Raw genomic sequence first — 15,163 nt, forward strand, 5'->3', positions numbered from 1 at the left:
AAAAAAAAAAAAAATCGCGAAAAAACGACAAGAAACTGACAAAGTTTAATTAGGCGAAATATGAAATATTAAAACAAGAACACTAGGTACAAAATCTATTCATAAACATGTATAAAGTTGTATCTCTTCTTAGCGAAATAAATTTTCTTTTGTTTTCTTTTCAGTGAAGATTCAAATGAGATTTTATCCATACCATGGACGTTAAGGAATATTTCTCTAAGTTCACTTAGTTTATTTTCTCCCACTTTTTTTATTACCATCAATATGTACACATGCAGAAATTTTAACTTATGCATGTTAAATGTATGTAAATTTCCTAATTGTACCCCTTACTCAGCATAATAAAAAAGTAATAGTATCTGCGATACAAATCAATATGTCGTGTCATTTCTTTGTGAAAACTAGATATCATGTATTGTTTTAATAATCTCTGCAATATACAGTATATAAAAACATTTTATCTATAGTATAAAATGGCACAACATTTCTAAATACATTTTAGGTACTAAGTATTGTTTATTGGTACTTTACATGACTATCAACAATGTGCAGGTAAGTTTGTTTCTAAAGGAATACGTAGAGGTGTCAATCTGACGTTTTTTATTGCCCCTAATTCGCATAGACAAAATACGAAAATAACTATTTATAACATTGATACAAAATCTTGCAAAATTTTCAAACATCTCATTTGAAGTAATACTTCTTGGTATTGTTTTACTTACTTGTTGGCAATAACATTTCTTCGATTCAGGTTCTTACTCTTTGTAATGTTTTTGAGTTTGCTGGTCACTATTATCATCTCAAAGACACCCCAGCAAATCGTTGCAAAATGCAGCAATTATAAAGCAATCTGTACTGGACTTGGATATACAGATAAAACATGCCAAAACAAAGGTTTGTAAATTAAAATACTATTTAATTTTGTATATGTTGAATAAGGCAGTAAATATGCAGTATATGATCATATTGCTGAAAATACATACTAAATTACATAATCTTCAGGTGCTGTTGCATTCCAAGCAATTCTCATCAAGGATATTTCAAATCTTGGGATAGAAAAGCCTGTTATATTTGAGAAGGTGACTCTAAATGAAGGATCGGGTTATGACGGTAAAACGGGAAAATTCACAGCTCCACAAGATGGTGTGTACTCTTTCAGCTGGAATGTGTTGGTTTCATCTGGGAAAGCTTTTTATACAGAGATTGTCAAAGATGGTGTTCTGGTGGCCCGAAACTACGCCGACGGGAATATAGTTAAGAGTACATATTTTCTCACAAGTTCATCTACAGTTAATATCAAAATGAACTACAAAGAGAAAGTGTGGATTAGAGCCCAGGGAAATAATGGCCAATTTTCGCATGGAAATTACTGGTCTTACTTTTCTGGTTTCAAAATAAATTGATCAACTACAATCATATCAGATATGCATTGAAAGGAAAATTGTTCTCTTTACAATACATGTGTTTCATTCACACGAGAGTTTGTCATTACTGGTATTACGAAGAAAAAAGAGAACTGATGCACGCACTTAAGAGCTAAAAATCCTTTTCACTTAGTATTATTTGGTATAAAGGACAATGAAAAGAAAAGAAAATACATGTGCTTCAGGTTTTAGAATTTATTTTCTGAATTAATTTCAAGCAATTTGCATTTTTTGTACAGTTTTTGTCATCTCCGTTCCGTTCTATGTTACAAATGCAAATGGTGAAAATTTGACTTGTAAAACTTGTAAAACGTTGTCTATGGAATTGAATATACTCTACGCGGGCTGATTTATATCTGGAAAGCCAAGGGTTCACTTAATAAGAGTTTGTCCGGAACAAGTTTGAAATAAATAATGGGGACCGTCAACATTTTTATAAAAACATTTCAATCTTGAACATGCACTCTATATATCCTTTTAATGAAGGTTAGAATTTTAGAAAATTATATCATCAAACTAATAGTCACATTTTAAGTACTCCATACTGAAGACTTCGAGAGAATACTGGATCAGAAAACTTGAAACTGCATTTCTGCATATGGTTGCAACGACCAATTGAATAATGTATGGGATCTTTCAATTAAGCCCAGAATGTGTCAGAGTGAATGTAATGGGACTTTTAAACAATACTCCTGGACGTAGGTGTAGTCATGAACATTAATCATACAATATGAAAAAAAAATGCTGTAGTTTACATGCTATCTCTTTTGATTCACTTTTACCTTACGCCAATAAGCGATAGGTCTTTTATCAATTATAAACTTGGTTGAACAGACAAAATGACCTTCTAAATGAGATATGTATACTAGGGAATTTGTTTGAATATTATATAAATTTACATGTAGTTTAGAAACATACAATATTACTTCCGGTGGGTTTTGTTTGCACATCCCTACATCGCACACAAAGAATGAAGATAATATTTTTTCACTTGTGTAGAATTCAAATAACATGTACTTAACGTAGGTCGCGGGTTTGCTGAGTCGTTAAAACTGGGTACGCAATTTATATGATTTTGGCGAATTTCTTGTGCACATTTGATTATGACGTCACAGTGAAAATGAAATCTGCGATGAGTTTTGTTTTGTTAAATTATTCAGTATATCATTATTTAGCTATAACTTTTGTTTGAATTGGTAATTTAGTGTTATATTATATTAAGCAACAATTTATCACAAATAATGAAGGCTTTTTTACGATTTGAATAGTCGATACAATACTTAGATATAACTTTTGTTGGAATTGTTAATTTAATGAAGAAGTCTTATTACGATCCGAATGATCAACACTGGAAGTATTAAAAAACGTTTAAATATGTGTTATCAATCGCATCTTCTCGGGCTTGGAAAAACAAGCGGTTGTTTTTCGGCTTGTTGGAAAAGGCCCGAGAAATTGCGATTGATTTGTTTTCACATGGTATCAAAACGATATGGACGTCGTTCTTAAAAATATTACATTTTGCGATATAAAAGCCCATATCCATTTTTAATTTACGCAAAAACTAACCCGAAGACATATTAATTTTTTCAAATAGATTTATTTCAAATCAATTCATTGTTAAAATACCAAAGGGGAAACAATTTCGTCTGCACCATTTAAAAGTTATTGGTATTTTTAAAAACAAAATCTTGCCTCAAAACGAGCCGAAAAAGACGTTTTTCCTATATAATTCAATAGAATAGCGTCGAAAATGCAACGACAACAATGGCATGTTTGGGATTTAATTACACAAAAACGATGCAGAAATTTTATAAAATTTTCAGAGAATGTAAAACGAAGGTAGAGGATTCATATTACTAATTTTCATGGTATGTTTTCGGACATTTTTAAAAGGCCTGGAAACCCGCGACCTACGTTAAGAGACTGTGCCTGCGATATCACAACAAAGTGGTGAATGAACAATGTACAGCGCACAATATATTATTCATAAAAAATAGCTTTGTCGTAAGTCTGACTATGTGATTTGGTCTTCATACGCCTGTTACAAAATGATATTAAACAATGTGTGTTGACACATATTTTCTTTTATTTTGCTTTAATCATTTTATACATATGTATGATTTCAAATATATCCTGAATATAAAAAGACTAAGAATGTACTTATTACATGTAGAATATTCTTTTACAAAATCAATTTGCACTGAAATTACTAGTGGAAGTAAAATAAAAGAAACAACTAAATGATACTATTTCTGGGGAATACCATATTTTTTTTTGAGAAATTGAAAAAGGACTGCTTGACTCTATGATTACATTGTTACCAATGTACATGAACACTTTCATTTTTTTCCAAGTCAAATAAAATAATGTTTCAATATAATTCTTAGAAAGTGACACTTCTACTAACACAACTTTTCTTCATTAATTTTGAAAAGAAAATACGCTGTGTAGCTTATAGAAATGAATAAAAATTTGAAAGAAATGTGTCTATTACACCTCTGTAATCAGATTCGGATTATTCCTTGTCCCTTGACAATATTTCCATAGAACAGAGAAAAAATGGGACAAAAATCTAAACTATTGGAAACATCAAAGCAGATGATTGACAAAATATGTGTAAAAAGATGTTTTTGAAGATTCCGGATAAAATGACTTCATGGTAAGTATTCGTATGTACCAGCTGTACCTGCAATTAAAAGAATATGCATAAGAGGAAAAAAAGTTAAATATAACGTACATTACTGTTTTCTGACATTCCAGTCAAACTGAAAGTTCAACATATCTTTCAATTTTATGATAAGCAATTTCCTATAGTCCTTTCAAAATGTGAGCCATATTTTTAGCATCCGGCATTCTTGTTAAGCACGAAATTTACGATAAGCACATGAAAGTTCTAATTTTTTATGAAATCTTTGTAGCTTACTTTTTCTTTCAAAATCTTCATCACATGTCTTTGCGCCTGCTTTTGAGACAAAATATTTCTGAAGACAGGTGTAAATGGTTGAATATTGTTCCTAAAAGAGTAAACAGCATTTCTTTCCAATTCTTCTAAACACGGTGTAAAAAAAGTTTACACACAAACATTTTGAAGATACATCTGAATATCTTTTACACATCGTTTCATAAATAGCTCAATATCTTAAGATATCACTTTGCACTTCCGGTTATCTTTTAAAACTACCTACTTCCGTATTTATTGTCAACATTCTTTCATTCATAACACTTAATGCTGTCCCGTATACATCAACATCTCTGGCACCTGCCTCTACTGATTTAACCAGATAATCTGTTGAGATGAACACTCCGCTATAGTCAGTTCCAGAGCTGAGGATATTGAAGTCAATTGTATATACATACCATGAAAATTCACTTGTTCGTTGTTTATCTCAGCGAGTATAACATGAGTTTCATTTGTTTTCTCTAATCATTATTATTCTAATTCACATTTACATGCCCTGTATACATCAAATGAAAATCGATAAAATGAAAACAAGAAATGTATTTTCTGTCAATTCAAAGACTTCAAGAAATTTCTTCTCAAATAAATCTTACCAAACTCTATATTCATATAAATGAAAAAGATATCCTTAAAATCATAATTTATTAAAATTTAACAGACAACTAACCATCCTCCATGCACGATGAATGGTCCTGTATCTTTTATATCTTTTTCATTCGATTTTATAAGACTTATGCAACTGAGTAGTTCCTCCGATAAATTTGCCATGTTAAGACCATACATCTGATAGTGATTTACATTCTTCAGCTCCTTTCCGCGTAAAAATGAGTTCTACAAATAAAGAAAATCTGACAATCTGCGTAATGAAATACGTCTTCAGTTGATATTAAACAAACTTCCTGTAATGGGACATTACCTTAGACAATCTGATTTTACGCAAACTCGCTCTTTCAAGAATGTTAAAGGTTGCCAGCAGTTCTACGTCGATTCCTCCCATGGAAAGCACCGCGCCATCCGCGACTGGAAAATACTGGTCGCCCTTCAAATATTTATAATAAACAACTAATTGATATGAAACGGTTTATGTTTCTCCTTGCTTTTTGATCTTTATAGCTCAGATTCAATCTGAAGGGGAGACCAAATTGACAGATGATATATATATATATATATATATATATATATATATATATATATATATATATATATATATATATATATATATATATATATATATATATATGAATTATAAACGAGATTTATGGAAATATTGTGTCTCTTGAAGGCAGAGATTTTTTACCGGGTGGTAAATTCCAGGTGAGGGAGGGGCTTATTTTGTACAGGTGTGAATGCCTTGAGGGCTAGCAATCTGCCTGTGGTCGTTTGTCTCCCAATTTCTATACACAGGAAGTGATTTAATACACAGTAGAATACCCAAGAAGTCAAACTTTACTCTTTTTTTGAGATGATTTTAAATTAGAAATAAAAAGTTGGCAATAAAGTTTAATCTCAATAATTTTTATTAATTTGTAATTGAATGTGTGTCAACATAGCATCTCCACCCATTAAAATAATATTATTTAAAGTATTTGTTGAGCTTTGAAAGAAAGTTATACTTATTTTTGATATATATTATCATAAAGAATATCATGATTATTTCAAATACTAAGGTTTGTATGTATATATTATCAAGCTAAAAATCCCATAGTAATACAGTTTTTCTATTGTTTATACCATGTGTGGTAAATATCAAAGGATCAAAAGTTAATTTGACGGTCACCACGAGTGCCAAACAAGGTGTTCAGGGTATACACAGATACAAGTAAGAAAATGTCAATCAAGTTCTAGCACCCAATAATGTACCTTAATGCACTTGATTGACAGGGGTGCACAGACCAGGATTTTTTGAAGGCGGTGCTTAAAATCTCTGCCTTTAAGACATAAATAAAAGCTTTTCTTATCTTCAAAGGTATATATAAGATAGTTTCTAATTCAACCCAGTGTTTTGACTTATTTGTTTAATTAATTTAACAATAACAACATACATATCTTCAGGTTTCCTTTCAATTCTTGTGTGGTAAATTGGGGAGATGGAGGGCACCGCATAAGTTTGTTTGTTTGCTTGTTTATTGTTTAACGTCCCTCTCGAGAATTTTTCACTCATATGGAGACGCTACCACTTGCTGATGGAGAGCTGCAAATTTTGACCTATACTCGGCACTTACGGCCATTGAGCAGTGAGGGATCTTTTTCGTGCCAGCACCTACTGCGACATAGGACCTCGGTTTATACGGTCTCATCCAAAGGACCGGTCTCCACGTCCCACAGCGGGATTCGAGCCCGCGACGTAAGGATCAACTCCTTACTCCGCGACTCTAGAGCGATCGTTCGAACCACTGCGCCACACGGGCTACCACCGCATAAGTAGTGCTTTAAATAGATTTACCTTGATATTATCATTGCTGTCATCAGAAAGTACCACAATAGTAGGTACATTCTGTTCCCAAACCATTTGCCAGAAATGTCCAATTGTCTTTGGCAGAGGATACTGGGTAATTATGTAGTGCTGGGTCTTTAAAAAAAGAATATTGATTAATCAACTTGAACTAATAATACCTCAAAGCAAAATGGTACATATGACCAAATAGAATTTACATGTATATCAGATCGATGTATTTGCTAACAAGGTCGTTGTTTCGACCACTTAAATTCGTGAAATGTTTACTTTAAACGAGATTCTTGATATCCGTGTATCATCAACTTATTTGTCAATAGCTTGCATCTCTTTAGAAATCATTTGTGTGCATAGAACGAGCTTCTGCGTATCGATTAAACTTTGAAACATAAACACAATATACATGTGACAACTGTATTTTGCTAATCAAATAAGGGAAGTTGACGGTGGAGAAGTTGAAGTCATCAAGTCTATCAAATAATAGTTAATTTGTTAGTTTGTCCTCAATGGCTTTCTCTAGTAAAACATCAAAATATGAAACAGATGGCACAGGCGTGTCTGACTCTGTAGTGTCTTTTTAATGTCATGTTAAGAAAGATATTATCGAATCAACGTACAAAATGAAAATTATTAATTGATAAAACGTTGTAGATATCTCAAACGCCGAATTGAAGGTCACAGTTAGATACTTTTAGTTTTCATGTAGAAAATTTTGAATACATTCTGTTTCATATGAACACAAGAACAGGTCTGCTAATAACGGGGCACAATTATAGTATCCACTGGAAATTACGAGAGAGTATTAGAAGACCCGGTCTCCGAAAACTACGTATATAATGTCAATCAGAAACTTAGCCATCTTTCTAATGTCAACCTCGGAGTACCTGTTTGTTTGTACAATTAGATTTTTTACAAATAATTTTGCACTTGACAAATCACAGGGTAGGCAAATTATGAGTTCCATTTTTATTGAAGAAGCAGTTTCTATGGTGTCAAAAAGCTTGGTATTAATTTGTCGTGGGGAATGGCTGTATGAATATTAAAAAGACGTACTTTTTGATGCTATTGACTGAAAAAAATTTTAAGTGCTACCTTGAGTATCCATATTTGATTAAAACCACTTTTCAAATTTGTTGTACTTACCAAAATAAAACTTGCATTTATATAGTCATTCTGTGAACCCTTTCCTCCTTCTAATAACTTTACCCGATTGAAATCGTCTGTAACATTAATGTCATGTGATGAGTACTTTCAAAGCAACTATATAATGAAAGATAGATTATCCGTAAGCTAAGATTTGAACTTACATGGAACGATACTGCTCCTATTTTTAGGCACATTGTTTTTAGATTGTCCTATTCTTGTACTTCCTTTACTATTTGACAAAAGTATATTCTAGGAAATAAATAATAAAAATCTTATAACTCAACTTTTTTTTTCAAAATTGCATGGAAGGTCCAATTTCCAATAACAATTATCTCTGGGAAAATAAGGCACAATAAATAATATCACTAACTTTTTTTGTAATCATGTTGGCAAGAATTTCATATTGCTTTATATTTCAAGAGATCCTTATTCTAGAAGGTACTCTAAACCTAGAGTATCAGGGTTTTTTTTAATAATGACAAATCATACTTACGGAGAATTCATGACAAATCTTTAATTTACTGTCTTTCATCAGATCCTCCACATGGCTAACGAACAGATTTATAGGTATAGACCTGATAAATAAAATTAAAAATTAAATATATGTATAGTACATTTCATTACTTTATTGCGTGGGCCCTGAGGTCCACGCAGAAAATATTTTAGCGGGATTAAACCGGATGCCATGGGCTTACGTCAAGCCACGCATGCGCAAGACTGCTACAGAGTTTGCCTCCAAGACAATTTGATCCTAGAACAATTCGCCCTCTTCGAATTAGAATATGCCAATCATTAGCAAACCTCGCTCTAAAATCTGTACATTGTATTTATGTATTCTTTGACGTAACCAAGATCTGAATTTCTCTTTAATACATATATCTTTATATACAAACTAAATGCTATGGTACAAGCATTTTAAATAAGAAGGAAGAACTTCTTTGGATAGCTTAACAGCTTTCAAGAACATATTGAATTAAAAACTTAATTCAACTACTAGGTTTTAAAAGATAGTCTTTACCATGTTTACCTGCATTAGCTTTGTGCATCAAGGTTCGCAAAATAATTTGATGGACAGCAATACAATTATAGCTGGATAAAGGCCTGTAGCAACGTTTTTCCATGTAGGGGAGAGGGAGAAAGAAAATCGCAGAAAAATCTGCGTACTACAGATCTGTACTACACGTGTACCATCTATCTTTCCAATGATAGGATATCTTCCGTATTAATCTAGTACAGATGTCAATTCCCAGTCGTTATGGATTTCATGTATCGAAATAGCCCGATTTTTTTAAATGACAAAACTATAGGCCAATCGGGAATAAAATTTAACAATGTTGCTATGAAAGTACAATCACTCAAAATAGGCAGACCATTGAAGAAAATATTAACGAAAGGTTAACCTGTGCCACCTTTCAAAGTAACCAATGAACTCGTCCATGGATGCATTGAGGGTCGTTGTAACAAGAATAGATATGGGTTACCCCATATCCAAGATATTCGACTTTAAATTTACTCCAATTTTCACCAAAAAAACTGCACATGTTATGAAACTGGTGTAGAGTTCTTCATGTCAGTAGCAAATACCGTCACCAGTCTAAGCGTCACTAGCAAACAGTGCATACACCTATGCTTGCAAGACAAAATAGCCTAGGTCTACACACGTGCGATGAGATTGTCAATCGCATCTTCTCAGTTGCAAGCTCGGAAAAACACGTTGTTTTGCCGAGAAGTTACGATTGCATGTGTTGTTATCAACCATTCCGTTATTTAAAAAAAAGACAGAGAAATAAACACATACACACATACACACAAAATTAATCTTTTTGGTGTTTTCAAATTGATCGAGTTAATCGATAACCTATCATCGTTTTAGATAACTCGAAACCCTCTAGTTCCAAGACCCTCTAGTGCTCCAGTACAGGGTCGGATCCAGCAGTTTTTGAAAGGGGGGGGGGGGTTCTAGGTCACACCGGAGGCACTTTCACTCAAGCTCGTAGCAACGGTTTTCAAAGGGGCAACCTCCAAAAAGAGTTGACATGCAAAAGGGCTTAGTCTGACTTTTCGGTATATTTTGATTTTTTTTAAATGTTTGATTTTCCGTATTTTGAACCTTCCCGCAACAAAAAGTGCGGGGGAGCTTCCAATGCAAATCAAAACATATATATTCAAATTATAACAAAAAAAATATTTTTTAAGAAAAAGTGAGCCCCCCCCCCCCCTACAGACTACGGGGACATTTTGAACCTCTCTCTTCATTGATTAAAATATCCCCATAATATATGGAGATAAATATTCTCTTATGGATACTCCTTTCATGACTTTTTATGCATACTTATTAAAGTTAGTTACTTTAGAAGATGGTCCAAAAATGGCATAGCCGTATGCGTATGTTCGCCGGAATCTTCCGATGATATCAAAGTGAAATCTTTCATGTTACGATGTACGTGTGGGTGGTCGAGGCCCGGGGCCGTGCTTGTAAAGGTACAGGAAAGCATTAAGCAAAATTCTATCTAGAGAGAAGAAAGGGCAGAGATTGAAGTACTTATTTTATTGAAAATACTAAACGTAAAAATATCTATACATATTACAGAAAAACATTTTCTCTCTAGCTCTTCCTCTTTCTGCAAAAATAAAGGGGGTTCCAACACTCGAACCCCCCTCCCTGGATCCGCCATTGGAGTTAAAATTCAACCATTACGATACCTGCACGCTTAAGCCTCTTTTTAACACTGTTGTTAATTTTAAAAGCTACACAAGTATTAGCTTTCTTAAAAAGCTTGTCTGACGTGAGCAAAATTTATCATCATACGAAGAATTAAAAAAAATTGAATCCAGTGTAATCAACATTATATTCTGAGTCCAGAAATGAATTATTTTGCTAAGAAACAAAAAAAGTTCAACATGAAATAAATTCAGTTATGAATTTATTCCATATATACAGACAGGTATTACATGTACTTGTAATTTTCTTTTTTTCTTGGCCGTAGGAACTCGCCCTCCCCCCCCCCGTACCCCCGTATTTTGCTGATATATACATGTAATTATATGCTATAAAACACTTATACTACTTTATGCTTGTTTCCCATAACTCAAGAAATTAATAACGTATGAAGTTCATCAAAAATGTTTTGCCTGATAATACTGATTAATGATAAGGAATTTTTCCTTGATAGTGCCCCCCTCCCCGCCTCCATTGAAATTTTTGGTTGTGGATTCCCTCCCCGTGAATCTTCTTCCGACTGGCCTTTTACTAGATACATAAATATAATCGGTGTTTTGAAAGAAAAAGATATAACACATATTAAAATCTAAACATCAGTTGGTGAACATTTGGGAGAGTTATTTATCTATTTTAATCATAAACTTGTTTTAAATGAGCAAACGTCAGTAAAGTTACGTATATATGTAATACTAAAGTTAGAAAGACTGTATGCATTGAAAATAAACATCTATTAGTTAATCTGATAAGTGTCGACCAGCTTCATTCCTGCTATTTTGCTGGACGTACATGAATTTATGATTGTAATGTATAAGAGAGTGGGCAGATGTTATGTTGCGTGTAATGTATAATGAGATAATAATTAGGTCCAATGCTTTGGCTTGTTTCGATGTTTAGCCATTAATCCCCGTGCTCTCCAATTGATATAAGATAGAATGAAGTTTCCAAGATCGAGTTATCACATAATTCTATTGAACGACTTGACCAACAAGCCTTGGCTAAATCTAGTACTGTCTGACGCCATGACGTCAGACAATTACAATTATGATAGATACCTAGATCAACATTTCATAGTCATATCCTTTCAAGGTCATGATTTTTTTTATCATTACAGCCTAATTAAGCAGACTTAAATAACGATGAAAATAACAAGGTACATGTAAAAAAAATTAATTTAATTACACATTTGTAAAATCACAAAAATCTAGAAATTTTCTTTGAATTTCGTTTAGAAACACATGCATATGGTCCACGTATTGCAGTCCTTTTTTAAAGGACAGCAACTTGTATATGTTAAATTATATGCATTTGGAGCCCAATTGACATTTACCTGCGCCAATGTATAACGCTGCCTTTGTGACCCATAATAACGAAGTCAGGAAGAGCCGCACGGCGAAAGCGCTAAGTGTATTAAATGTGAACTTGTTTGTTTATCTTGGATATATGATGTATTTTAACGTAAACAGAAACCTCTATAGTACTTACGTTTTCTTTGGTCTAATTCCCCGATCCAATTTGAGATAAACTTGTTCACTATAAAATTAAGGTCAATAGTTATTATTTTGTACATAAACATCCCCTACTACCCAAACTCCGTCACCATAAGCAGAGAACACGCCAGGTTACTCTCTGAATTACTTTTTGATTTGTTTCTTGTTTGCTACACTTAGTAATGAACTTCAACATTGTTTTCAGAACTATTGAAAATCAGTTATTGGGCTTATACAAAACTACTATAAATAGAACGTGTATCACACCCGTGTACATTACGTCCACCACTCCGTCACCAGGGCCCTCTACAATATGTTAATGTATTTAATTAGAATTTTTTTTACTGTTTAGTTTTTTTAATCCCTTCTTCTTAAACTTGCAGACAGGAAAAATTAGTTTTGAAGGATTAAAAAGTATTAAATTTTATTTTAGGAAAAGTATCAACAACAGAAAAAATAACGTTAAAATAACGTATTTTATAATATGTAATAACGTCACGCTACGTTATCTCAAACGTGTAGCGTATATAAGGGCAAACTGAGACGAAAAATAAAATACTTTTAGCTGTATTCAAAATGGTATGTCATATTAATCCTTTGGCAAAGTCCTTCATAAATATGACTTACATGAAAAAATAAGCATTTTAGAAGCACATGTCTGAAGTATCGATGGAATAAGCGCGTAAATTAAGGAAAAAGTGCTTACTGATGTCACAAAAAATATGATAGATACAATAGATCGCGTGTAATTGTTATATATTTTTTATGCATTCTTGAACTTGACTGTAATAATTTCTCGGCATTTTCAGCATGTAAAAATGACTCACAATCGCATTTGTTTACAAATAGCGCGGAGTTTCCCGAAAGTGATGGAGTTAGGGTAGTGACAGAGTTAGGGGTTTTGGCGAATTATCAAAGTTATTATTTTTTACTTAAGTTTCAAACAGAACAACACATGATATTACTGTTGATTATTTGTTCATTTGCTCAACTACAAGAGCAACTGATGATTTGTGCAAAATTAATCTTAGAATATCATAACTAAGATGATCTGACTAATTATTTATGTTGTCGATATAATGTACAATAATTTAATTCTGGTTATAACGCGGCATTTGATTGGATAAAAAATTTACTTTATATCGTATAAATTGCATTCTATACATAGAGGGCGCGTCCTCAAGCTAACACTGTGGGTAACAAGTAAGCTATGTGTACACATTGGTATAAATTGGGTTGCTTACGTCACAATGACTTGCGTCAAAAACGTATCGATCCGCCTGACGTTACATTTAAATTTTGTACAATTTGAAGTCATTTTTTAAGGACAATCATCATTTTTCTTACACTAAATGAATGAAAATTAAATTATAAGGAATGAAATTAATAGCTACCAAATTTGTATTGTATAAAGTGGGATGGAACAGTTTACTCCTTTTTTTAATCGCTACGCGGTTTATAAAGCGTAAACTGCCCAAACCAACTTTATACCGTATAAATTGGGTAGCTATTAAGTTCATTCCTTAGATAAATTCAAGTTTCAAATTAAGTTTTTGCTATAAATTCTCTGAATTTTTTGTCAATTTCTAAGTGGAATTGCTCGGAGGAATTAAAAACATATTTTTTTCTCAAAATCTGTCTTTCCACAATCAACTCCTTCATCCCAAAATAATAAAGAAAAACATGGGTGATATATTAAAAGAAAAATTAAGACCCGATTTTGAAAGAGGATTCAGAATGAAATTGTATGAAATGTGAAGAAAACGAAAAGTAATCATGCCCAAAAGTCCATTTAATCAAGATGAGCAGAACAAAAAGTGGGATCAGTTGCCTTGGAAGAGTGAGCATTCCCTGTCGACCGGTAACACCCACCTCTTGTTCTGATCGGGAAAACGGAATAAACGTAGACAATTCAGTTTGAAATAATGATTCAGGTTTCAAATCTGCAGATCAGAACAATGGCATTCAATGTCTGCAATACTTTTCAGAAACCCTAGAATTGACATAATGCTGGTATGCTATTAAAGTATGCTTGTAAGGTTAATCGTTTTCGCGGCTAGGATAAGGCTGTCCGAAGAATGTCACAGTGTACCAGCCGGAGTAACTTCTCTGAGCTACCTAGATATGACGTTGTAATGGCATATGACGTCAAGTCACTGCACATTTGAGCAGACATGACGGGGAAAGCGTCATAGCTATTACTTCCTTTCACATCACATGTAGAATTTTTTTTACGTTTATGTCTAATTCCTGTGTCTGGATTGTTGTTTTAAGGCTGTTATGATTGTGAATATTTGCAGTGTAATATCGTTATTACTTTTTCTTGTCTAACATGTACATATTCAAACAATTCCAAAAAAAAAAAAAAAAAGAATATGAAATGCTCCCCTTACACGTCTGTAGACAGAGTTAGAATTTATAAATCTTATACATATTAGACTGGCACAAGTGAATAATAAGGATTAATTGAAGATATTCTGTGTGAATCTACTAGAGAAAAATGCCCTCTAACTGAATTTTGCTGGGGGATTGTATGTAATTTATTACTGTCTTCCTTGGAAGACAGTATACAGAGTTGAAGTATTTTACAGCCTTCGGACTATGCACTTCCTCTCTTTTGTGATTGGTAGAAATTGCATGATGAGAAAATTTTCAACTATTTCATTGGTTGAAATGCTGTTCAAGGTAAGGGAGATAATTTTCTGATGCTCTAATTTTCGTACGACGTAACAATTTTTCAAGATTTTCATCGTAAAAAAATATGACAAAACGAACAGTGGAAATTGGCAGTAATTAAAATCCTAAGTTTTTTTTTAAACAGCAATTGCCAAAAAAAAGAAGTTTCTATATTTTCATTGTTAACAGAATTGATCCTTATTGCATGCAAGCTTTACAGCTTGTACTTATTCTTTTCCCCTTTGGTTTGCACTGTCTTTCTAATCTCGGCAGCACTCGGTAACACCTCGGCTGATT

General features: G+C 32.9%; 2 protein-coding genes across 2 annotated transcripts in view; one reads left to right on the forward strand and one right to left on the reverse strand.

Annotated features, from left to right (window-relative positions):
• Positions 1 to 544: 544 nt before the first annotated feature.
• LOC133185154 (complement C1q-like protein 4) lies at positions 545 to 1,403 on the forward strand. The gene is made up of 3 exons (XM_061320212.1): positions 545 to 552; positions 752 to 894; positions 1,003 to 1,403. The coding sequence occupies exons 1-3, from the start codon at positions 545 to 547 to the stop codon at positions 1,401 to 1,403; spliced, it is 552 nt and encodes a 183-aa protein (XP_061176196.1).
• A 2,185-nt stretch (positions 1,404 to 3,588) lies between these two features.
• Positions 3,589 to 15,163, reverse strand: part of LOC133185155 (phosphatidylinositol phosphatase PTPRQ-like) — a 79,645-nt gene continuing 68,070 nt past the window's right edge. The window contains exons 25-34 of the mRNA XM_061320213.1: positions 12,186 to 12,233; positions 8,475 to 8,556; positions 8,143 to 8,230; positions 7,979 to 8,055; positions 6,827 to 6,952; positions 5,300 to 5,422; positions 5,051 to 5,214; positions 4,610 to 4,748; positions 4,348 to 4,438; positions 3,589 to 4,110 (exon numbers count right to left, since the gene is read on the reverse strand). Coding sequence (XP_061176197.1) covers positions 4,079 to 4,110; positions 4,348 to 4,438; positions 4,610 to 4,748; positions 5,051 to 5,214; positions 5,300 to 5,422; positions 6,827 to 6,952; positions 7,979 to 8,055; positions 8,143 to 8,230; positions 8,475 to 8,556; positions 12,186 to 12,233 — 970 coding nt within the window. The 3' untranslated portion in view covers positions 3,589 to 4,078. The remainder of the gene's footprint in view (positions 4,111 to 4,347; positions 4,439 to 4,609; positions 4,749 to 5,050; positions 5,215 to 5,299; positions 5,423 to 6,826; positions 6,953 to 7,978; positions 8,056 to 8,142; positions 8,231 to 8,474; positions 8,557 to 12,185; positions 12,234 to 15,163) is intronic.

The sequence above is a fragment of the Saccostrea echinata genome, unplaced genomic scaffold (assembly GCF_033153115.1).
Source record: "Saccostrea echinata isolate AGI-Se365-2 ecotype Australia unplaced genomic scaffold, CSIRO_AGI_Sech_v1 ptg000012l, whole genome shotgun sequence".
In the NCBI taxonomy this organism is placed as follows: Eukaryota; Metazoa; Mollusca; class Bivalvia; order Ostreida; family Ostreidae; genus Saccostrea; species Saccostrea echinata.